We start from the raw sequence: 24,397 nt of genomic DNA on the forward strand, positions 1-24,397 counted from the left end.
AGTCCTATATCCATCTAACTCCCTTACTAAGTGCACCTGTGGGGCAGAATCCTGTTTCTGTTCAAATCAATGGTAAAATTATTATTTTATTTCAGTATGTCTTTGGTATGAAGCATTGAGGTTTATGGGTCTTGTGAATTCAAATAAGCTGTCAATAAGTCAGGTGTTATCTAGAATATGTTCTTGTGTATTTTCCAATGGTCATGTCCAGGGAGGAAGATTTCAAAAGCTTAAAGATGTGAAACATTTGGCCATACAGAAAAACCCAAACAAACAAAAAACAACCCAAAAAACCAACTTAAAAATGGTAAGTTATACAACCTTAGGGTAAAGAAATGATGGATGCCACTTTGACAGGAGGATGCAGCGTCCTAGACTGCATGTTTCCAGAGAAACTTGCTCATAAACATCCTTAGCTACTTTGATGTCTAATAGATACAAAGGACACAGAAATACTGGTTGTTTCAAACAATGGAAATAAACAGGAAAAACTGGATCACCACTAGCTGTAGACCTAGGAAATGTTACTTTGAAAATCTTTATGCTGAAGTGAGACGTTCTTTTCCAAGCGTATGCTCTACTCTGATCTGAACCTCTCATACACGTGCATACCCCATAAATACTGTTTTTGCTATATCATTTCCAGATGCTATAGTCACAGAAGGGGGTGAAAATTTTAGCCAGGGCCAAAGACAGCTGTTCTGCCTAGCAAGGGCTTTTGTGCGGAAGACGAGCATCTTCATCATGGATGAAGCCACAGCATCTATTGACATGGCAACAGTGAGTTTGGAGTGTTTCTGATTTCTTGTTTTCCTTGAGGGGGAGATAACTGCTAATATGCAAAGAAAAAGGTGGAAAGCAGTTCTATCAACTCTGTAATATGCTTACACCGTATTTAGTACTGATATGTTTACAAGTCCAGGTAGTTTTATGTCATTGCTAACTTACCTAAAGAGCTTTTAAATCATTTTACTAAGGGTTTAATTGTTATTCTAGCATTGCTCACATTAGGAAAATGAAGCATGTTATTTGCATTGGCAGTTTGATTTCCTAAAGTGAACAAAGCTTTGGAAGGTCAGCTGGGATGGTCAGTGAAGGGTAAATAGGCAAGCAGACAAATTTCCCCAGGATGGTGAACAGAACAAGTCAGGAAGTTAGAAGGCTTAGAGTCAAGGAAATAAACAGAGACATAGAAAAGATGTACTGGATTATTGCATTAATTGCCTGAAATTGCTAGACAGAGGTTAAACCACACAATAATAGTGCACTGACTGTATTTTAGCCAACTAGAACAGTACATTGTTAGGATTTTTTTTCCTCTGTTGTACTATTAGGAGAAATGTTTCAGTCTTCATTCTGTGAGTAAAGAGTATAATTGGAAGTGTTTATTATAACAGCTATAATTTTTAGTTCTGTAAAATGTTAGTGTGTTGGGTGTCAGTAACGTTGGAAATTATACTGTATGCAGCCCAGTTAAAACACATTTTGAATTTTGATGCATTGAGCATACAGTTCCTTGCTTGTGATACATACCTTTATTTGCTATTATCTGTTGTTTAGATATCTGTGCTAGTGACATTTTTAGGCAGTTTGGTATGCAACAACATGTTGCCTAAATAGCAAAGGATGAGTACTTGTTGAGTGAGAACTCTGTATGTTAAGACCATCTTAGACATCATCTCCACTGTTAAATATAACAGGTACAGCACACTCCTTTGTTTATCCCTGCCACCCGTTGGTGTTAGATGTTCTCAGCGTGCTGGGACATTCCTGGGTTTCCAGCAGGGTGAAGAACGCACTGCAGAGGCGCCAGCATGTGGGCAGCCTGGCAGGACCCTGAATTCACCTTTGATTTCCTCACTGTAAAACTGAGGTCAGGATAGCAGGGATCTGGGGGCCAGAGTACAGTTCTTGTGTGCACTGAAGCCCAGAGGCAGTGGGAGTGGCAGGAGCGAGCAGGGCTGTTTAACTGGAGACCAGGCTCTGACTTAGTTCTGACATGTAGTTAATATGTAGTTAATTTTTCATTTCTGCAACGAAGGATCAATAAAAGCATAGAATAATCAGTGGTTACTTTAGCCTTCTTAGTGTCTGTGTGTCTATCATGTAACTTCTGTTGTTTGAAAAGTGACAATTTTTTTTTTTTTTCCATAGGAGAACATACTCCAGAAGGTAGTCATGACTGCATTTGCTGACCGTACTGTGGTTACAATAGCAGTAAGTAGTCCCTGCTGCTGTTCGAATGCAAACAAGAATCAGAAATGCAACATTAGTCAATTCTTGTCAATGTTAATAAATGTGCTGATGTGGCCATTAATCTTTTTTTAACATGGTGTTTAAGTGTAAGCTTTCTCTTAAATTTTAAACTACTTTCTTATTTAAATACATAACAACAGCTTCTTAAATATGTTGCATGATGCTAAGAAGTCTGATTACCTGTAAAGGTGTGTAATGCACTCTATTTTCTGTTACCCATTTTAGGCTAATTTAAAATGTAATATGACTGACTATTGTGGAATCTAGGAATAGGTTTTATCAAGCTACAGCAATCATTTAACTAAGGACAAGTAAATTGTGTGATAGTTCTGCCACTGCATAAAGCAATTGTTTCAGAATTTAAACAAATAAATGATAATCTTACTAACTTTTAAAAATAAATGTTCCATCCCTGTTGACAATAATTGAATTTAAGTTAGGGTATTCTTGAAGTGATTTTACAAAGATCTCAAGTATCTATAAAAAAAATTGTTTATGAAAGAGATTTGACCTGAATCAAAGCAGTTGGCTCAACAGATATGTCAGAAGCAATACATATCTTTGAGTCCTCTATTTTCTAAAAATACACATATTTCAGGGATGTGAAATAAAGTCATTGTGCTGCTTAACATTTAAAAATTAAACACAAGTCAAGAAATCTATGCTCAGGAATCTTACAGCATCTTTTTATTTTCACATAGTGAATGTGTAATAGAAAACCTGATTTATCTCGTGGTATCCATTCAGTCTGTTATAAAAAAGGCAAAGGAATCATAAGCATGAAATTTCCTGGTTTCTCTGCATGAAAATTCAGAGTTGCACTGCATTTTGCATTTATGTATCTAGGACTAGATACTAGATTTATGACTAGATACTAGATTTATGTAGCTTGGACTAGGTGATCTCTAGAAGTCCCTTCCAACTCTGACAATTCAGTTTGTTTGGGGATAGGCTGAGAAAGTTTTATTAGTCTTTCACTCTCTCAGTGAGTTTTAAACTGCACGATTCAAACAAACAGCATTTTGGAATAAACTTACTTTGAATATTTTCACTTCCAAATGTAAATGTGGTTTACAGCAGATGGGTTTGTATTCAAAACACTCTGTAATAGAAACATGATATGGGTTTTGGAGAGGCGGTATTGGGTAGTGGTTCAGGTGGGGGGTTTTTTCAGAGAAAGCCATGTATTCCTAATTTGTGTTCAAAAGGAACAGGAATAGGAAGAGGATGTTATTGGGTCTACATTACCATCTCTGTTATTTTACCAGGATAGCAGGACAGATTATGTTATACTGAAAGAGATCAGACAATGAGGGCAGCAAGTACAACTGTAAATGTGACATTTCAGTCCCCTCCCCCTGCCTGTGGACTGGATAAATGTCACAGGAGGACTGCAGCAGAGACGAGATTTGTAGATGCCATCAGTGATTATTTCATGGAACATCTGGCTAGGAAGCCGCAGAAGGAAATACAAGAGTTGTTTTGGTATTGAGGGTGCCTAAGAGCCAATTAGGAACCTATGGGTGAAGAGTATGATTGTGTAAGAGGGACTAGAGTATTCCAAGAGTAAATATTCCTGCAGGAGTAACGCATACCCCAGAAATCCAATGCAATTACACTAAAATTTAAAAAGTGGAATTCTGTAAAAATGGGGAGGAATGCTAAAAACAAAACCTAAAAATAAATGGGGGAAAAAAGATCTAAAAGAGGAAGTGAAGAAAATTGAATCTAGAGGGATCATGGAAACTACTAAAGGATTTTATTAAAAAATCCTAGAGCAAATGCATGCTGTTTATTAGGAAGGGCTTGAGTAAGGATAAAAAGAAGCTGGTATGACTAAACAAATAAAAAAGAGTATTAGAAACAAGAAAGCATTCTTGTAAAAGCTGAACTCAGCCAAATAAAACAGAAATGATGGTAAGTTCTGTCACATTACACGTGAAAATGCAGTAAGGGAGACAAAAAAAAAGTGTAAGAGCAGTTTCTGGAAGCCATCAAAATGAATCCATGAATCCCTGAAACACACCATGAGAAGTCTGTCAGTCTTTAGGGCCATTTGATGATCAATACCTGAAAGGAAGGCTCAGGAAAGATAATGGCATTGCAGAAAAGCTAAATTAATTATTTTCAGTATTCACTGTGGAAAAAACTAATAAAATAATCAAATGTTAGGGCTTACTAGGAAAAGGATAGAGAACAAAAAAGAAAATATCACACCGCTGTCTAAGTCCATAGTTTGCACATACCTTGAATATTGCAGGTAGTTCCAGTCTTCTCATCCCCATAATGACACATGACAACTGAAAAATGTTGAGAAGCACAAGGATAATCAGAGGAGTGGAACTGTTCCTTAAGGGGAGCAGCTGAGTAGGCCAGGCCTCTTCTGCCTGGAAAAAGGACAGAGAAAGGACATATGAGAGAGGTCTGCAAAATCATGAGGCAAGGGAGAAGAGGCCAGCAGCAAGGTCCCGACCATACAAAAGGGAGTACTTGTTCATGCAATGGGGAGCAGGCCTGGAAAAATCTTTTCTAAAGGATGTGGGTACAAAATGTTTATGAAGGCTCAAGAGAAGACATGAGCAAGGTCTTAGAAGGGAGATCTATTCAGTTTTACAGATAGACAAACAACACCAAGCTCAGGAACCCCCCTGATCTAAACGTAGTCCAAGACTGGGAGAGTACTTGCGTGCAGTACCACACTTGTGTGCCCTGTTCTCACTCTTCCTGGCTACCTTCTTGTGGCAACATGTCGTGGCAGGACCATGGGCTAGGGACATCATAGACTGAACTCATATGACTCTTCATATTCAAGTACCTGTGTGCAATTTAGGTATTTGAATATCCATGTGGCTCTCGGTCTGTATATTTATCTGCAGTATTTGCACAGCAAATTACAATGAAAAGTAGGATAAGTAGCCTTAATCAAACTTGAACTTGTCAGGAAAATTAATTTCTGGAAGTCTGTCTTATGCTGCAATATATTTGACAGATACACTGAATTGGCATTTTGTTTATTTGTTTTTCAGCACCGTGTGCACACGATCCTCAATGCAGACTTGGTTATTGTAATGAAGAGAGGAGTTATTTTGGAATATGACAAGCCTGAGGTTCTGCTAGAACAAGAAGACAGTGTGTTTGCTTCATTTGTACAAGCAGATAAGTAGTAAAAATAAATGAAGCATTTTAAAGTACAATTGTATTATTTTTAAAAATGTAAAATACCTGTAAATAAATATTATTTCATAATAAATTGAGGTTTTCCTTTTTTAACAAAATGAGCCATTTTCTCCATCTGAAGAATTAATGAATTATCCATGTACTTCTCCTTTTTTGTATACTACTACTCCTCTTCTTTTTATTTGCTACCAAAGAATCATGAAATATAGTTAAAAAAAACTACATGGGTGAAATATGACAGGATACACATCAAATAAACATAGCCAGCATGGAGTTTTTATGTAACTCTTAAACCTCTCCTGTAATTTTATTAACATGTTATTTTTTATGTCATCACCTTACTGTAGATAACACTCATGACTGACTAAATGCAGAAGGAAAAATTATATACCAAAGGTATTTCTCAAAAGCTTGTATCTCTTTTAATCATATGACTCTGTAAAGCTTTAATATCTAAATATAAAATCTACAAAACCTTTTTTTATATTGTGATTTATTGATAGTGCCTGTGTCTCTTGGTCTCTTCTTTAATACCTTTTCAAAATTAATCACAAGCCGATTCCTTTAATCTTTCTTAGGCTGCGTCACCTCTACCCTCATTGAATCATATTGTACTGATTCCAAACGGGATTGAGTCAGTCTCCCTCCCAAACTGCAGGAAAGCTAAGAGGAGGCAGGTTGTGATAAAGTATCAGTGTTTAATGCATGCTGTTTTTCAGACCAGTACAGACATACCACTTCATTTGGAAATTATCCCTCCAAATCTGGTAAATAAACAGTATTTAACCTTTCACTATAGCTCAGAGCCATGAGAGCTTGACTCATTGTGTCCTAGTTCCACGTTTTTTGGCCACTGTCACACTCTTTCTAGATTCACTTGGGATCTTTACCAATAAATTATGTACACTTACTAAGATAACTTGTAACCACTGAAATTATCCTAATTTGGCTGGACAACTACTTCTCCCTGCCCTATCAATTCATTGTGACAATCATTCCGGGACTTACTAATTGTGAATGGGTTAGAACATCAACAACCCAATGGAAGACTACAATGAATATTTCACCATTATTCTTTTTATAGCAACTTTGGCTTTACATCCAATTTTGTCCTCTTCCCCTATTTTGAGGAGTTCCTAGTAATTGGGAAAACTCCTTTCTCTTTTTTTAATCTCTTCAGCCTGCTCAATTAATTTGGAATCTGTTTTTTAAAGTCTTTATTTCCTAGGAAAAGGCTTCTCTGTGTTCTCATGGGATGCATGATATTTTTAATGCATTACTTCTCTTCTAGCACTGCAACAGAGAGCAAGGAAAACTGAAGAACTGTTGTTGTTGTTTAAGTAGTGTTACCAGTTCCACAGCGGAGTGTTTGCAGCATCTGCTTGCTATTATTTATGCAATACCTAAGGGCATTAAACTGGGGCCAGAGAACATAGAACCAACAGGAGAGTGTAGGATGAACCACAGTAAAAGTGGGGAGGTAGAATACAGTTAGGCAAATGAAATGCATGACCTCTGTCACTGCCTACTACAGATGAAGAGAGAAAATGGCCAGTTGGAGGGTATCTCTTCCTCCAGGGAATCATTTTGCTGAGCAGCTTCAAAGAAAAAATAGCTGCAGAGTTATTGGTGTGTGTTTTCACCCTGGGATGCCAGGCATCCATTAGGGCTGAGAGAGAAGAAATGGGAGACAGGTGACTGTCCTTCCAGGGTAGCAGAAGGGCACAGTGAGCACAGAGCCGGTTTCTACTACAGCTGCCTCATAGCCACCCAGCACTGGTCTAAGGCAGGATCTCATCCTGTAAAGGCTTAGGAAAACACCACTCTGCAGGACATCTCAAACTTATGCTGCAGAGAGAGATCCTCAGAAGCTTTTCAACCATCTGTGGGAGATCCTAAATCCTAATGGCAAGAGGAGAGATACAGAGAAGTGAGGTTTCATATGCTTTTAATAAAGTGCCTGGGATTTGACATTGCCATTTGGACTAGTTCCTATTCCACAAACTTCTGACAACTTACCTGGAAAAGACTGCAAGGGTGTAAAGGACAAAGCGTATCGCTAAGAAGACTGTACTGTGTCTCACAGTATTAAGAAATAAGAACTCAAAGTACAGGTGTCATACGTTTCCATTGTAAATGTGGCTTGTATTTCACAAAGCAGCTTTGCAAGAGAATAGGGTGAGTTGGTTCATATCCAACTATGGAATATCTTTTTAATGGTACCACACTGCTGGATAAGTATGTGTGAACAGGGAGGCCTCCTAGCTGCCTCTTGGACAGAATATCCTTCACGTTTCCTCAGCACATTTTATATAGTCTTTATATGGGGCCAAGTCCCAGGGAGTTTCTGTCCCCTAACACCAAAGGGTTAGAATCTCAACAGTGACCAGAAGCAACATCCAAGAAAATTATTCTATGGTGGGAGGCTCACTGCCATTATCTGAGTTGTTAAACTTGTTGCCTCGAGATAGGCATTTCAGAAGTCGCTATTGAATCAGGTTCACAAATGTATTTTGCAGGGAAATGAAGTGTTATGAAGCAAAGTGCCGTACTAAAATGGGTGCAAGACAGCCTCAGAGCAGCCATGTGAAGCTGCTGAGGGGAGCTGCCGTGTTCAGACTTTTGTTCCTGCTCTAGGATGGAACTTGGCTCAGTCCCAAAGGTGTTAGCGTGATAGGTTGCCCATGGAGATGCAGCCAGGGTTTGGTTTATATTGTTTGCTTTCTGTAAATGTTCCCATTATGCAAAAACCTTTATAGCATTTATCTCCTTGTCTTAGTGTGGCCATTTCACCCTGTTCTACTTATTTCTAAGGGAACGCTGTTTCCTTGGAAGGCCAGGAAGCAGAGCATGCCTGCTATATTAGCCCTCAGCCCAGCTCTGCTCATGCCCCCCATGGTTTTGTGTGATCAACTCCAATCTCTTTTCTTCTGTCTACCCACTCGTACAGCAAGGTGATTTGTGAGGCTTAATTCATGTTAGGCTAACACTGCGTAGCCTTCGAAAGAAAGGCAGAGTAATATGGTGCAAACTAAATTTTCATTTAACAGTTCTAGTAATATCTTCTTTGATAGCCATCAAAATTAGGATAAATCTGGGCAGGTGGGAGTTTTCAAATGTAAAACGTATTTTGTGGGTGGAAAAACTTACCTCTTATGCATGATTCAATACTATGGAGTGGGATTGTTCATTCCCGTGAGCCCCATTTGTTAAGCAGCTCTTAGCACAAATATGTTGGCTCACTCAGAAGATCTGTCACTTTCTTCTTTTAAGTATCTGTCACTTGATCCACAAAGACAGGCCTTCTTTTTATTCTGCTCTAGAAATTCTTCAGCAGAAGTCATTTGCTTTGGTGTCCCATCTTCAACCAAAAAGTGCTCAGAGGTGAAGGAAAAGACATGGCAAATGACAGTCCCAATAAAGAACAGAAGTGGAAACAAGGAAACACCCTGCTAGCTCTACAGAGTTCAGAATTCCTAAAACCAACATGGTGAGCATGTTCATGCAATACTCCTTGCTGTAGGAGGCTCCATGGATCGTTCCTAGTATCAGACTATGAAGCAATTTATGTTTCCCTTTAAAACACCTCCTGACACATTTTTTTTTTCATTCTACATTCATGTAGTTACCGCCCTCTGGCGGAAAAAATACAGAATAAGACAACGATTAGAAAAAGAGTAAGTAAAAACGGCACGAAAGACATGACTGCCTCTTGAATATTATGTCCATCTCCACAAAGAAGTGTGAAATGTTACCCATGAACTGCATGTTGTTATAGAGCCTCTTTACACTCACTTCAAAATGCTGGAAGTAACTATGAGCTGCCAGCAGCTGTAGGACCACACCTTTGACAAGTAAATCTTCACATTAGTTTATTTGTTTTATTTTAAAATGTTTAGAAAGACAAGTATAAAGAATACAATTTCTTTTTAGTTAAATTGTGTAAATGAATCACATACTTAAAGTGTAGGTGCAGGTGACGTATTCACAGCAAGCACACAAAAAACATCTAGCAGAAAAAGAGATACAGAGAAAGGGGAAGTATCTTTGGCTAAGCTCAGTGGCCTGGCAGCCAGGTGCCAGGGCATCTTGTTGTTATTTTGGTTTTATTTATCAAAGCAGCAAGAAAGACAACCCAGAACAAGAGAAAACATGGAGTACTGGGAAACTGACCCCCTCCAAAAAGAATGGATGTGCCCAAAGACATGCAACTATTCATACATAAAAAGTAGAAACAGTCTAAAGTAATAGTACTCGTTTAATTCCAAGGCCTATAATGGCTGTCCAGAGAGCTCAGGGTGATTACTTAAAAATACTATTATGAAATCCCTAGGTGGGCTGCTGTACGTAGCTGTAGGTGGTGAAAGTTAATTTCAAACCCAACTGGCTGGTTCCCAACCATCAACTGGGCAATTTTCTTGCCCAGGCAATCAATGAACTGCTTAGACTGTGCAGCAAAGCACTTACAGCCAAAACTGAAGGAAAAGTCCATGGACACATACAATTAGAAAAATATAATCATAAATCCACTGGCACTAAAGAAAAACCTCTTATCCAGAATGTCCTAGATGCTTTAGCAACTTGACAATGTTGGTATCTAAACTGAAATAAAACCAAAATATTTAAATCAGAGTAAGTAAATGCATGAATGAGAATATTGGTATTTAAACAGTGGAGCAGTCACATCGGAGTGTTTTTAAGTAATGCATCTTGCAAAGATACATCCATATATGCATGCATATGTATGCATTTATACACACACAGACACTTGCCACACACAAGTTCTAGCTTCCTGCCCATTTTTGTTGCCTCTTCTGGTGATTTTGATGTCTGGACGTTCATGTCACTGTGGGTTAACCATTTGTGGATGGATCATTTGTTTGCAGTATTTACTGCTGTTTGGACAGTAGGCATTTTCCTGAGAAGTCACAGCTCACAACATCTCATGAGCTCCTTATTCCAGACAAATCCTTCCTTGGTCAAGGCTAAATAACTCTAGCAAATTTTCTAAGTGGGAACCCTTTAGTTCCAGGTCTCTGTTTAACCATTATGTCCTTGGACAATCCTCTCCAAGCCAATTTCCTACCACTACCTGCCCGATTCACTAGGTGAATGGTTTCCTCTTATTTACAGAGAGATATGCAGCTGAATTTCAGGATTTAATTTTTTTTCATTAGATTTCCTTTAAAAAAAAAAAAATCCCCAGTACCGTTTTGTTTTCTATTTCATGGAACAATTGCCCAACCTGAAACACACTATCCCGCGAAGTAGCCGCTGTTAATGGAAGCCAGGTACTGGCAGCAAATCCATCCTCGAACAAATATTTACTGAAATCGGCTCCGGGGAAAGGGGATCGCTCACACCACCGCGGCCCGAAGCCCGACCTCTCCCTTCCTCGGGGGGGGGGGGGGAGGAAAAAAAATTAAAAAACCAAAACTGAGGTAAAAAGGTAAAGAAACGCACCCAGCGCTCACCCGGGAGCGATCCAGGACTCGGCTCCCCCCTTCCCACAGTTCGACCTTGAGGAGCGGCGCCCAACTGTTTTTAACCGCCTTCCGTTGCGCCCGTTGCCCAACGACCGTTACGCGGAGCCGCGCGCCGCTCCTCCGCGCACACACATGCGCGCGCGGGCGGGCGAGCTGCAACGCCTCAGCCCTTCGTCCCTCCGCTTCGGGCTCGCCGAGGGACTCCGGGACCGCAACACCGAGGCCGGGAGCGGCCGGGCTCGACCGCTCCCGGCCTCGTCGGCGCCGCCTGGTGTCCGCCGCGGACCTCGCCACCTCCCCGCCGCCGCGCTACCGGGGCCGGCTACGGCGGGGGCTGCGGCGGCGCCGTGCACCCGCTCGGCCCCCGCGGCGCGGCCGTCCCCCCTCACCCTCCCGCCCTCGGCGGCTGCATGGGGCGGCGCTGAGCGGCGCACCGGCGGCGGGGAGCCATGCTGTCGAGGAAGGGGATCATCCCCGAGGAGTACGTGCTGACCCGGCTGGCGGAGGATGTGCCGGATCATGCCCGGTACCGCGCACGGGAGCGGCGGGCCCGTTTCGTGGGCAAGAACGGTGCCTGCAACGTGGCCCATAAAAACATCCGGGAGCAGGGACGCTTCCTCCAGGATGTCTTCACCACGCTGGTGGACCTTAAGTGGCCCCACACGCTGCTCATCTTCACCATGTCTTTCCTCTGCAGCTGGCTGCTCTTTGGCATGGTTTGGTGGCTCATCGCCTTCGCCCACGGAGACCTGGACCACAGCACCCGGCTGCAGCGCAGCCCTGGAGAGGAGGCGGCAGGGGGCCCGGACAACTTTGTCCCCTGTGTGACCAGCATCCACTCCTTCACCTCTGCCTTCCTCTTCTCCATCGAGGTGCAGGTGACAATTGGCTTTGGGGGACGCATGGTGACGGAGGAGTGTCCAGCTGCCATCCTGGTGCTGATCGTGCAGAACATCGTGGGGCTGGTGATCAATGCCATCATGCTGGGCTGCATCTTCATGAAGACTTCACAGGCCCACCGCCGGGCTGAAACCCTCATCTTCAGCAAGCATGCGGTCATTGCCCTGCGGGAGGGCAAGCTCTGCTTCATGCTGCGGGTGGGTGACCTCCGGAAGAGCATGATCATCAGCGCCACCATCCGCATGCAGGTGGTGAAGAAGACCGCCAGCCTGGAGGGGGAGGTGGTGCCCCTCAACCAGATTGACATCCAGATGGAGAACCCTGTGGGGGGCAACAGCATCTTCCTCGTCTCCCCACTCATCATCTACCACGTGATAGACAAGAACAGCCCCCTCTACGACATCTCCCCCCTGAACCTTCACCACCACGAGGACCTGGAGATCATTGTCATCTTGGAAGGGGTGGTGGAGACCACTGGCATCACCACTCAAGCCAGAACCTCTTACCTGGCAGATGAAATCCTCTGGGGCCAAAGGTTTGTGCCCATCGTGGCAGAGGAAGATGGGCGATACTCTGTGGACTACTCTAAATTTGGTAACACGGTGAAAGTGCCCACCCCTTCTTGCACTGCCAGGCAGCTGGAGGAGGACAAGAGCATTATGGACACCATGCCATTGTCCCCTAAAGGCACAATAAGGAAGAGGTCTGTCAAGCTAAAGCCCAAGTTTACCATAAACGATGAGCCTTCCTGATGCCTTTTGACTGACTGGGAAACTCTGTTAGGACTTTATGTCTGAAAGATCTCATAAACTCAAAACACTGAGGTGGCCTCTTACTTTTTTTTTGAATTCAGGTTGGTAGCACAAGGTATGTTCTGGTGTTATTTATTGCGGGATAAATCTAAAGCTAATTATATTTTTTTAAAGGTGTGAGAGATTTCAAGCAACACTGGGAGTAGGAAAATATGGTCTGCAGCTTTAAATTTCAATTCAGACTGTCCTATTTAATTGCACGATTTTTTTGCATTGATTCGTCTGCAGGTAATGACATTTTCTCAAAAAAATAAGTATATATTTATCCTCAGAGATTGCAGTACTTAGGCTCTTGCAGTGTCCTAAAGTCAGTAGTTTTTAACTGTTTTTTTCTAACTTGAACAATCAATATAGCAAAATAAAATATTAATTATTAATAAAGTAGGCTGGATTTAAATGATAACAAAAAAGTCAGGCAATGTTATGTATGACCCAAGACCAGATCTGGAAGTGTCTATATATTATACTCTATATATACAGAGTATATTATACTCTATATTTCAAAGAAATTAATTGCCAGATTTGCTTCACCCATATTGTATTGTATGGAGCCACTCCTACCACATACAATATGAAAAGCATTTGAATATTTACTTTTGTTCATTTTAAACCCTTTACACTTCTGAAATAAAACATTCAGGAATATTTTTTGGACTGTACGTTTCTGATACTAAGCAATGGTTTGCCTTTAAAAAGAGTAGCAGATAGTATACAGCTGAAATTAACTATAAATAGGAAAAATTCTGTATTCTAATTTCTAAAGGAAGAGAAGCCCACACACAGAGCCACATGGCAATAGGATAGCCAGTAAAAAAATTAATCTCTCCCTTAGGTCAGCATGAGTTCTGATAGATAATCAGGGAATATAAATAGAATTAGATATTTTAAAGGAAGGGCAATGCTGAGTTCTGAAATTATATCTGCATGCAGCAGGCAGAACCTTTCGCTCCTTTCCCTTTTTGTGAAATAAGCCAAGGTCTTTGTGCTTAGGGAAAGGAGGGATGTGTAAGACAGTGTGGGGTCACTTACGGGATGCTGTGTCACAAAACACACTCCTGCTGAGGAAACGATTCCCCTTCCATTTACATCCTGACCTCCCTACACAGCCAGTGCCTGCCGTGGTTTTTAGCTGAATTCAAGATCTGGCATTTACCAGCAAACATGAAGGAGCCATGTTCATCTCCTCAGTTCCACTGTGACAGTAGGAGCAATTCCCCTTAGCACACTCCTGCAAACACTCTATGTGGGGATTTTAGTAACAGCAGCAATTTTATTGCTATGCAGGGTTATTAGGAGATAGCAGCAGTATTAACTACAATGTGCTATTAATAGGGCAAACTGCCACTCAAGTAAAAAAAACGGCAATGTTGTCCAAATAAAACCTACATAAACATTACAGAGCCAAACCAACATCTAGTTGCACAAGCTGTTCAGAGAGGCACCACCGTTACTGTCAAACCCAAATATTCAAGGAGCTTGTAGTATCAAGTTCATGTGTATTACGGAATTCACGACAGACACCTGAAATCATTTGTGTTGGCAATAATACAGCAAATTTTTGATGCCTTGTCAGTGTGACAGTATGACAAACTAACTCAAAAGTGTGACAAAGCTTCCATACTGACTATGGAATATTTTCAGGTACCTACAATAAAATGAAATAATATTTGGGTAAAATCAAATGTTGTTTTAAAATGATAAAATAGTAGTTATATCTTTAATATTTATGTGTTTCAGTTTTATGAAGACCTGTATCAGCATTATCAGACTGCCAGTTAAGAGAATAAATGCCTGTTAATTTTTCGAATTCCCAATACACCAATACTATTCTGCATACAGCTCTAAAAATGTGGTCTGTGTTCCCCAATGAAAAGACAGTCAAACTAGCATTAACAGCAAAGTCAGCAAAGAAAATTTGAAAAGGCATATTTTACATTTGTAATCATAAAAAATCCTACTTCTTAAAATAGAGAATGATTAAATGCTTTTGATGATTAAATTTCTTCTGTAAGACTGAGTCTAGTTGTCACATTGTTTTCCAGCTTTGCCTTTTACTGCTTGTGTTCCATCACCCTTTGGAGGGGTACTTACAGTAGAGCTATTTGCATTTCCTACACACCTGTGTTCCTTTCAAATTTTGTTGTTCTTTATCATTTGTCACAGTATCACTGCTCTATCCTTACAAGAGTCATAGACAAAATATTGGAGTTAGCTTTCCAGTGACTTGAAATTGTTGGCTTCTCCGTAGTCTCTTTAGTGCCTTATTTGAACGTGTAAGATACACCTTAAGGTTCTTGCATAAAACCTCTTCAGCTCTGGTAGCACTTTAAAGCTCTTGTCAAGATTTGACCTAAATGTGAAGCAATTTCAGTAGCACTACCATGCAACTGTTTTCAGGAACTGATGCAAGCCTCTTTTTCCCTCAGGGAAATCTGTGCTACAGAGAGGTAGAAAATTCTCTTTGTTCACTGTGAGGTGGGAGGGGAAAGACGGGAGGAAACAGTTTGCATGTGCTTGGCTGCTTTCAGGACCAATGTATGTGTCACTTCTTTTACAAGAATCTGCCTAATTTTCTGAAGTCTTGCAATAAATAGGCATAATATTATGAGGAAGGCAAGTTTTGTACTATTAAAATCACCATAGCGAATTATTTCAATCAAAGTGTTGGTGGTTTTGAATGTCAGGATTCTTGTAAGTATAAATTCTTCTTTCACCATTTAAAATATTCAGAAGCATTTCAGGGGCAGAGCAAGGAAAAATAAGTGTATTTATTCTGTACTAGGGATATTACTTCTTTTGAGGATCCTTTCATTTTGTTATTTACAAAGTATATGGGAACACAAATATCTGAAATTGTTCTTAAAGTTGTACTTATGCTGACCCCCCACCATTCTCTGTAGGAAAGTCCTGAAGAAGTCATCAGTGCTATCATCTGACGTAGCAAAGTCCTCATTCTTAGCAATGAGCTAACGCTGCATTTTTCTGTAGTTGAAGTCCAAAGCAAGTGAGCTTTTGAACTTTCTCCCTCAGCCTATGTCTGCTTTTTGGTACGTGGTATCGCAGTTGGGATCCTGCTGAGCAACTGGGGGGAACGTGCTGTGGCTCCCACTGCTGCTACCTCTCCACATTTCCTCTGCACAGAAACCGGCATGAGGGAAGCTGGGGGCTACACGCTTGGGGCTTGCCCTGGCTGAGGGAAGGACATGGACAGAAGAAGTGGGAAGCTACAGGTTTTGTAGCAAGCCATTCCTGAATTTAGGGTGTGGTGGAACCGTGTCCTTGGAAGTTGCCTTTTATGTGCTTCAGAGACTGGAGACCATTGTCATTTTATGCTCATTGTTCACACTGTTTAGTGTGTTCCAATTGCAGTTTGTTCAGCTGTTTGGATGGACAGAAGGATTACAGAGCTTATTAATCAGAAAAAAGAGAATGGAGAACATTTACATTATATGCCATAGTTTTGAAATGCTTGTGGTGACCGCTGGTGAATACATAGCCACTTGCGCCTATCAGTTTCATCTTGTGTTTCCTAATGAAATCAAATGACACACGTATACAAAATTAGAGTACAAGGTCTGACTTTGTGTCTTTATCCCACAAGGCACATGATTAGTATTATAGCAGTGTACTTCAGTAGGAACATCTCTCTATAAAATAGATACAAACCAAAAGTGAACTCAAGAAGCTGCATATTAAGGCAAAAGAGGGTCAGGGACACAAAATAAAAATATTTTAAATCCACAAGTGGCACAGTGGGAAGACAATGTCTTGGAAGTAATAAACTATTTTCTTTTTAAGCCCTTCACAGCAGCAAAGGTGTGACGATGCTGAGATGAGAGATCAGAGACCTAAAAAGCAGATGAGAGGCCAGTATAAAAGTCTTTAACAAGGCCAGGGCTTACATGCTAAAACAGATTAGCAATGGGGTCAATGTCAAAATTCAGTCTGCCCTGTAAAACGAGACTGTAGGCTGGGCATGATCAGCATTGCTCAATCCAGTGGGTAAATAGTGCTGCGTGTTGAGCAAGGTACAAGTCACAACAGAGCCCTGTTGGAATCAGTGTTACGAGGGCTTTGTGGTGACTGATTCTTGTGTTTAGTTATTTATTAATAATTAATAATATCAAACTAATGAATAATTAATAGTTCTTTGAAAACTGAATTTGCTTCCTCATGTTTACCTTCCTCTTCCACTCTTTCTTTGTACATTGGTCACCCCTGAAGGTAATTATTGTAGATCTGCTGGCGCAGATTGTTTTGATTTGGGATAAAGCAGCGGAGTGCTACAGGAAACAAAATACAAAAATAAAATAGATATTAGAAACACAAAATCCTCTATGAAATTGCCAAGCTTACAACTTTCACAGTGGTTCCTTGTAAAAGCATGGAAATATCTATTCCTAGGAACTGGATATTAATAAACTACCATAGATCATTCACTGTTGTTAATTTTGCAGGTCCCTGTGGAAGAGAAAGTGGTTTAGCTCTTTGGGTTTGGGTTGAGGAAGAAGAGAAGAAGGTTCAAAACCACTATATTTTAGACTCCCTGGTTACACCTTTCTTTCTCCCCATGCTCAAAGTCATACTGGCATTGCCACTACAAATGGGCAAGATCAATGCTTTTTGCAGTGCATTTTCCTGTGTAGTTCTGCATTCATTCAGGGCCAGCTGCCCCAATCCAAGGTGGATATCTCAAACTCCAACTGTCCTGGAAGGCAGTAGAAAAATTACCACGCATTTCATTGGATTTTTGGATCAAAGGATGTAATCTGCGAACTAATGAAAGCATGTGCTGCAGCAGAAAGAGGGATTTAATCAGCGCTACAGACCTTACTCAAGCAAGGTTGCTGTTTGAGATGAGAAGCCCCTTGCGTGAAGGAGGCTTTGGGTAAGATGGACCTGAGCAGGCAGTGGGACGTGTGCTCAATGTGGCTGGTGACTGTCTAACTGCCTCTAACAAATGACTCAGTGTACTATTTTTGATTCAGCAAAGGAGAAAGATACGTGATACAAACCTCCACACCACCCCAAGGAGAACTATTAAAAGAGCAGAAGACATTCTTGAGAGGCTGCAGATACCGCTGCCTCCATCCTGCTCTTAGCACTGCTGGTTGCCTACAGAGGATGGTATGCTTCGTGTTTTTCTGGCTCACGCCCTTATTTTAATACATAATGTGGCTTTAAAGAATCATCACAGGGGAATGACTCAGTTTAAAAGTAATTTTCAAAAATCAAAACCTGCAGCCCCTCTTTGCCACTTGCCCCTGTCAACCTCTGTGCCTGACAGACAGCAAGTCTATGAGAGGTATCTTAACCAGCTGCCTTACTGCAGAGCTGAGCAATCAATCCCATCTCAACCCGCATGACAGCAGCCTCACAGAGAACGTCTCCTCTTTCCTCCCCTCACAGGAGCTGGGGCCTGCCCTGGCAGGAGGCATGGAGAATCCCATCCATCTCTCTGCCCATGCTGCCGTGAGGGCGGTGAGGCCCTGAGCTGGGAGCGGGGCTGCCATGTGCTACGGCAGGAGGTGGGAGACACCCCTTTCCCTGGCTGTTCCTTGTTCATTTGCTATTTTAAGTGGCAAATACCTGCTTTTTTTTTCATTTATGTTTTCTCTGCACAAGAAAGGGCAGGCACAGAGTATAAATAGCATTGTTGTTGTTGTTGTAATCATAATAATGTTATTCCTGAGCAGAGCTGAGGCACAGAGATTGATAGCATCAATGCCAGCAGGTATAGCTCTTGACTTTAATGAGCTTCAGATCAGGCCCCCATGTTAAATCTTGGGTCTTTAAATCCAAGAGAGCTTGCCAGGGAGTTCATTAGCACCAGGATTTCCCTCTTGGGGTTGGGCACTATTAAGTTAATGGGGTGAGCAGCTGACCCAAATAGTCCCTGATGGTGCCTTGGCTGCAACAGCGATGCTGTTCTTCGTGTTTTATGTTAAAAGCCTTCTTCTACTTCACTATCTCCTGGGAACATCTCCTTGTGAGTAAAAATCTTGTTTTATTTCCTTTTGTCTAATATGAGAGAATATGGCCCTTGTGCATATTGTATGATCCTATATGCTGAAGCACTTTAATGTTTATGTTGTGGTCTGATACCAGCTTGTTTGTTGGACAAACGACCTGTTTGTCGACTACCTGAGAGGAGGTTGTAGTGAGGTGTGTATTGGTCTCTTTTCCCAAGTAACAAGTGATAGGATGAGCGGAAATGGCCTCAAGTTACGCCAGAGGAGGTTTAGATTGCATATTAGGAGAAATTTCTTCCCTGAAAGGGTCATCGAGCATTGGAACAGGCTGCCCAGGGAAATGGTTATGTCACTATCCATAGAGGTGTTTAAAAGACCTGTAGATGTGGCACTTAAGGGCATGGTTTGGTGGAAGACTTAGCAGTGTTAGATTTGTGGTTGGGCTGGATGATCTTAAAGGTCCTTTCCAACCTAAATGATTCTACGGTTCTAAGTTCTTGCTGTCTCCTGGTGAGTGCATGCGAGTAATGGGGATAATATTTCCCACACCCTGCTGTTTTGCCCCAGGTGTGTTTTTCCAGTGTTTTTAGCTCTAGCTTTAAAACTTGAGGAAAAAAGAGTTGGCAAGATAACATTTCTTTCATGGGATGGGTGGAGAAGAAGAGCAGTGAGGTGAGCGGAAAGATTGGGGTATTCTTGCAAAATGTATGGATTTTGTTGGAGCAGAGGGCCCAGAGAGCAGCTTCCTTATGTAAAATGATGGTAAATTTGGACACTGAGGGTAAAGAATCTGCACTATGTGGCCATCCCCAGTGATGTTTTAGAAGACAACTAGCACTTCGTGTGTGTGCTGCTCACGAGGGTGAACTTGATTTGAAGGAACTAATGGCTGGCTTCACCAACCATGGAGAAAGTTCATGCTTACTGAGAATTTATCTAGAATTATAGACAATAGACAGATATTTTTCTAAAGGCAGTATCTATCTTTAGAAATGTCTCTGTAGGACGCAACCATTATTTACTCAGAGTTTCTTCTATTAAGTGTAGTCTGGACACCCATAGCTGAGATCTTTACACTTAGAATCAGTCATGACTGGTTTTCACATTGATTCTCAAAGAAACTACTCCAAAGTATGCTAAATTCAACAGATGTCTTCTTACTGACTTAAAAAAAACTGGATGTGGTTCAGAGAATGTCTGACTGAAATGGTGTGCTGACACTCATATTTCATTCATTTTTCTGAAGCGGTTTAAAAAAAATTACTGATCAGCATTACTAGAGAGTTTTGATTTGATTCTTAGTGAATTTTAGTGGAAAAGTTCTGTTAGCTCATTTTTAAAGTTTATGGTGTAGCTATAGCTCATTCAGTGCATAACTGTGGGATGGAAGATTCAATAATTCTGACATATAGAAATACTTCCTTAAAGGTATAATCTCTCTTAGGAGACTCCAGTATCTCTAATAACTTTGTGGGGTGTCTTATTCCTTTATCCAACTACCCTAAAAGTATTTGCAAACTAGTATCCAAATTTAAGCTAATTTCTAAGAGATAACAAACAATAATAAAACAATAGTTTACCTGCAAGCTTGAGTTGAAAGGCTTGTTCTACAGTGTTGAGTTGCTGGATGAAAAACCTCATGTCTTAATATTTTAATAGTCAGATGCCCTTGGAGAGAACTGTAGTTTGCTCATACAAAAATATAATACATTTTCTCCAATATTAATTTTTATGACTTGGCTTCAGGTAACTGTCCAATCTTTGTGGCTCTGATGCATATTTACAAAACTTGATGTTGTCAGGTACAAAATTTGCTATGGAAAAGTCAAGACAGACAGTTGTATTGACTATGGGTAGTGTAGGAATTTCTCTTATCTTGGAGACAACAGGAGACTTTGCTAAAGTAAGAGGCAAAATGTTCTATTAAAAGTCTGCTGCAGTAAAATACTCTTGGTACACTAAGCCAAGAGTGATTTAGTACAGAAGAAAGAATTATAACAGAAAAAAAGTATACACCTGCTGTTCTTCAGGTGCTCTGTACCTGGACTCAGTAAGAGTCTGCACTTGCATATGTGCATACGTAGTGTGTCATACTGCATATATTAAGAGAAAGGAATTTTGGCCTTTGTGAAAGGGTGTGGATTTTCTTCTGGCATCAGGAATAAGACCAAAGTACGATTCCCATCAATGTGATAGCAATTAAGCACTTGTCTTGAGCAGGCTGTTTTCAGCCCATTCACCATCACTTTCAGCAATTAAAATATTCTGTTACTTTGCAACAAAGTAAGACAAGATCTATAGTTTGAGGGGGAAAAAACTAGTCAAGAAGTGAACCCCAGACAAGGGGTTTTATTCTAGCGCTCCTCAAGTATGAAATCTAAAATCTGTATTGCTTTCTCACCACTAGAATTTTACAGCAGGGTAAATGTGAAATTACGTCTTGTGGTTGAGAGGGGAGAGAGAAAGTGAAATTGCTCCTGTCAGATGTGATATCTCCTGGAAAGAAAACTGGGGGTGGAATGACTGGATTGAAGATAACGAAACCTCAATCTCTAGCTGCTTTTTTTTTTTTTTTCTTTTTTTTCACTAGTCACTTTACTTTTAGCAAATCTCATAGTGGGGAATAAAATGCTCTTCATTCATTTGAAATAAAAAAATTCAAGGAGAGCAAAAATCCAAGTTAAATTCAACATTTGGTTATACTGATTTGTTGGTACTTCTGTAGAGTCTCTCAGTGGCAAAAATAGCGTGCCAAGTGATTGTATCTACTGAAGCACTGCATGGACTAATTTGATAGACCCCAACCAGGGTCTACTGGTGCTGACTCATGCTTGCACAGTGACTCATTAGTTACACACCTTCCTGTCCCAAATGACTCCATATTACAAAATTATTTTCCCCCTCAAATTACATTAAATAGTGCTCTGTACTGCTCTTAAAGTGAAAGGACCCATAGATGTATCTTACATGCCCAGAAGCCTTAGAGATATCTCTTTTGTGATGGGTTTCTCCAGGCTTTGTACATTACTTTGAAAACAATTTTTTTTTCTTATTTTCTTTGCAAACATGAAAGCTGTAGGTGTTATCTGAAGAACAGATTGTAGGTAGAAGTAGTTGCCTGAGTGGCCCAGTATCTCTTGTCTGATGTTATCCTTGGTTATATCCTCCTCCATAATCACTGGGTTTGAATCTCTTCAGAGCAGAAATCACTTACTCTATGTGCACAGACACAGTGTGATGATATAGTATTCGCTAATGCTAGATAAGCAGATAAAGATGTGAAAAGGAGGTCAAAGAATCTTGACTATTTAGCACTTTATAGCCTTGGTATTTATATATTTGATTATTTATACAAGAAACAAGAGGGATCCAGTCTCAGTAAGAAATACAGTAAGTATGAGAAATAATGTTCTTCTGACAGCTTAAACACAATGAACCTCTAGTCCTCTGGATATGAAAATGTACTTATAATACTTTAGTACTTGTCCAGCTACAGAGTTTCTGTATATTAACATATAATTATGTGTTTTATTAAATTTTCACTGGCTTATGTAGTTCCCAGCTTCCCCTTGCTAGTCCTTCTTGTAGTTCCCAAAACAGCTGTGCCAGCAAAACTTAATTTTTTTTTTTTCTTTTTTGCAAGAGTTTCTTGAAACCTTTTAAGAGATAGAAACTACCAAGTCTGCTCAATGGATTAGGCTACCTGATTTCTGGTGGGGTAGGCAGGAATACAGATGCTGTGGGCACTTTGAAATTCTCGGCTAGCTGTGTTTCTCAATCTGAATCTAGACCTCAAGCTAGGTATAGATGTGTATTGTAATATTTTTCTTTCTTTTGTGCGCAGCGCAAAGTGCAGTGCTATGTAGGTGTCTCACATTGGGACAGTCAGATCGTACTGCTGGGTGGTGTTTTTTTTATTTTTTGTAGTACTTTATTAAGCTAGTTCATGACAAAGTCTGTGAAATCTTATAAGGAGCAGTACTTCCGTTGCTCCTTAGATTCAGCCCTCTCAAAACTCTCTATTCCTGATGTGTCTGTGCATATAGAGCTGGACACCCAGGACACAGCTGCACTGATCTTGCTCCAGAGCACTGATCTGTCTCCACAGCAGTTGGCATGTCTGTTAAACATTGCACTGCATCCAACTCTCGTAGGGCTAAAAAGCAAATAATCAGATTTCTTTAAATTTTATCAAGATATGATACGGTGATGCAATGTGGTGATTGGGGGTTTCCCCCTCCTGGTCCCCTTCCCCTGGATACTGAGCACCATGAGCCCCAGAAAAACCTGTGCTGGAAGCCTGTAACATAGGAAAAAAAGAAAAGGATTGGGGAAGGATGGATTTCACGGTTGCACCTGATGCAGCTCTGAAATTCCCCTGAAGAAAAAATGAAGATGTGTTTGAAGGGTATTTGCTTTCCCAGTTAGAGAGATCTGGTGACTATGACCAATCAGTGTTTGAAAGATTAAGGTGCCTTCTCTGGGGAAATGGTTTCCAGACATTTTAAATAAGATTTAAGGAAATGCATCCTCATGGTTCCCGAGGGCCTGTGAGGGAAATGCCCAGCTGCTGGAGGACTGAGTGTAGCAGTTAAGACAGCCATTTGGAGAAAATATATAGTAAAATATAAGAACAATTCTGTGTGAGCACATAGGAGTAAGTGTGTATTTGTCTGTAGGTGTCTGGGTTAGAAAAATGGCTGTCACAGCTCTGGAGACAAAGAACACCCATCCTTGTAACAGTGAGATGAAAATTTGGGAGTCCTAAAGTGGATACTTGCTTTGAATAATTATCTGCTTTAACACAAATCATAGCCCTACCAACTTGTAAATCCAGACAGCTACTGTCTTCCAGAAATTAAACCATACCCTCAATGCATGGCAAAGCAGTTCGCTTACTATGACAGTCAGTGGCATTGTCTTCTCAAGAGGATGCTGCTGAAGAGTGTCATAAGCAATTTTGATTGGGAGCTCTTTCCTGTTATGCTCATGTACGTTTGGAGAAATATGGAGCCACAAAAGTGCTGTTCTCTTCTATGTGCACCTGAAACTGTAAAGCTTTCATATCTTCCTGGTCCTTTAGCAGAATTGCTTTCCTGTCTCTTGCAGTGTTACGTTGTGTGCTACATTGCATCTTACTCCATAAGAAAATTTGTACCTTTTTTCTTGTGGATACTTCAGATAAAAAATTTAGCATTAATGGCTTGTGATGAAAGCCCACAATCTGGTAATTCAAAACAGCTCCTTCCAAATGCTTCATTTCTACACTTCCTTTAAATGCTAGTATTTTTTGAGGAACTGTAAGGAAAAAATGAATATGTTTGTTTCTAGATGCACATTAAATTAAAAAGAGCAAGAAAAAGAAATTAATGCCGATTGCTCTCTCTCTCCTAAATGAGCTACATACAGTCAGCAGTGTGCATGCTGTCAGGAAGGGCTTGGGGTGGTACACAGGTTGCTTCTCTCTCGCCTCTGTCCAGGCAGGTGGTGTTGTGCCAGAAAGATCTTCTCTGCCACCCTGGAGATGTGGCAGGAGGCTGCCCTCTGCATCGCAGGGCAGCTTTGCCCCTTCCTTGACAGCTGTGGGCAGATGATGTCCTCCCTCCTCAGCTGCAAGAGTGCTGGGAAGACAGCGTTGGGAGCTGCCCCAGGAGCTTGCCCCAAGGGCTGGACAAACTGCAGCCAGCTTCTGGGCACCATGAGGAGCCGTGCCCCAATGACAACAGCTATGGGAGAAGTGAGCTGCATTTACACAGTGCAGATGGCTGCCTAAAATACGCTTGAGTTAGCTTTT

General features: G+C 40.9%; 2 protein-coding genes and 1 long non-coding RNA gene across 3 annotated transcripts in view; 2 read left to right on the forward strand and 1 right to left on the reverse strand.

Annotated features, from left to right (window-relative positions):
• Positions 1–5,912, forward strand: part of ABCC8 (ATP binding cassette subfamily C member 8) — an 84,032-nt gene extending 78,120 nt beyond the window's left edge. The window contains exons 37-39 of the mRNA XM_074149420.1: positions 647–780; positions 2,155–2,217; positions 5,283–5,912. Coding sequence (XP_074005521.1) covers positions 647–780; positions 2,155–2,217; positions 5,283–5,420 — 335 coding nt within the window. The 3' untranslated portion in view covers positions 5,421–5,912. The remainder of the gene's footprint in view (positions 1–646; positions 781–2,154; positions 2,218–5,282) is intronic.
• The window catches only part of LOC141465786 (uncharacterized), a 63,629-nt gene extending 52,505 nt beyond the window's left edge, over positions 1–11,124 (reverse strand). Inside the window, exons 1-2 of the long non-coding RNA XR_012463284.1 lie at positions 10,897–11,124; positions 4,503–4,643 (exon numbers count right to left, since the gene is read on the reverse strand). This is a non-coding gene — a long non-coding RNA (uncharacterized lncRNA). The remainder of the gene's footprint in view (positions 1–4,502; positions 4,644–10,896) is intronic.
• A 244-nt stretch (positions 11,125–11,368) lies between these two features.
• Positions 11,369–14,641, forward strand: KCNJ11 (potassium inwardly rectifying channel subfamily J member 11). The gene is made up of 2 exons (XM_074148603.1): positions 11,369–11,445; positions 11,617–14,641. The coding sequence occupies exons 1-2, from the start codon at positions 11,369–11,371 to the stop codon at positions 12,569–12,571; spliced, it is 1,032 nt and encodes a 343-aa protein (XP_074004704.1). The 3' UTR covers positions 12,572–14,641.
• Positions 14,642–24,397: the final 9,756 nt, after the last annotated feature.

Source organism: Numenius arquata, chromosome 6, assembly GCF_964106895.1.
Source record: "Numenius arquata chromosome 6, bNumArq3.hap1.1, whole genome shotgun sequence".
Taxonomy (NCBI): domain Eukaryota; kingdom Metazoa; phylum Chordata; class Aves; order Charadriiformes; family Scolopacidae; genus Numenius; species Numenius arquata.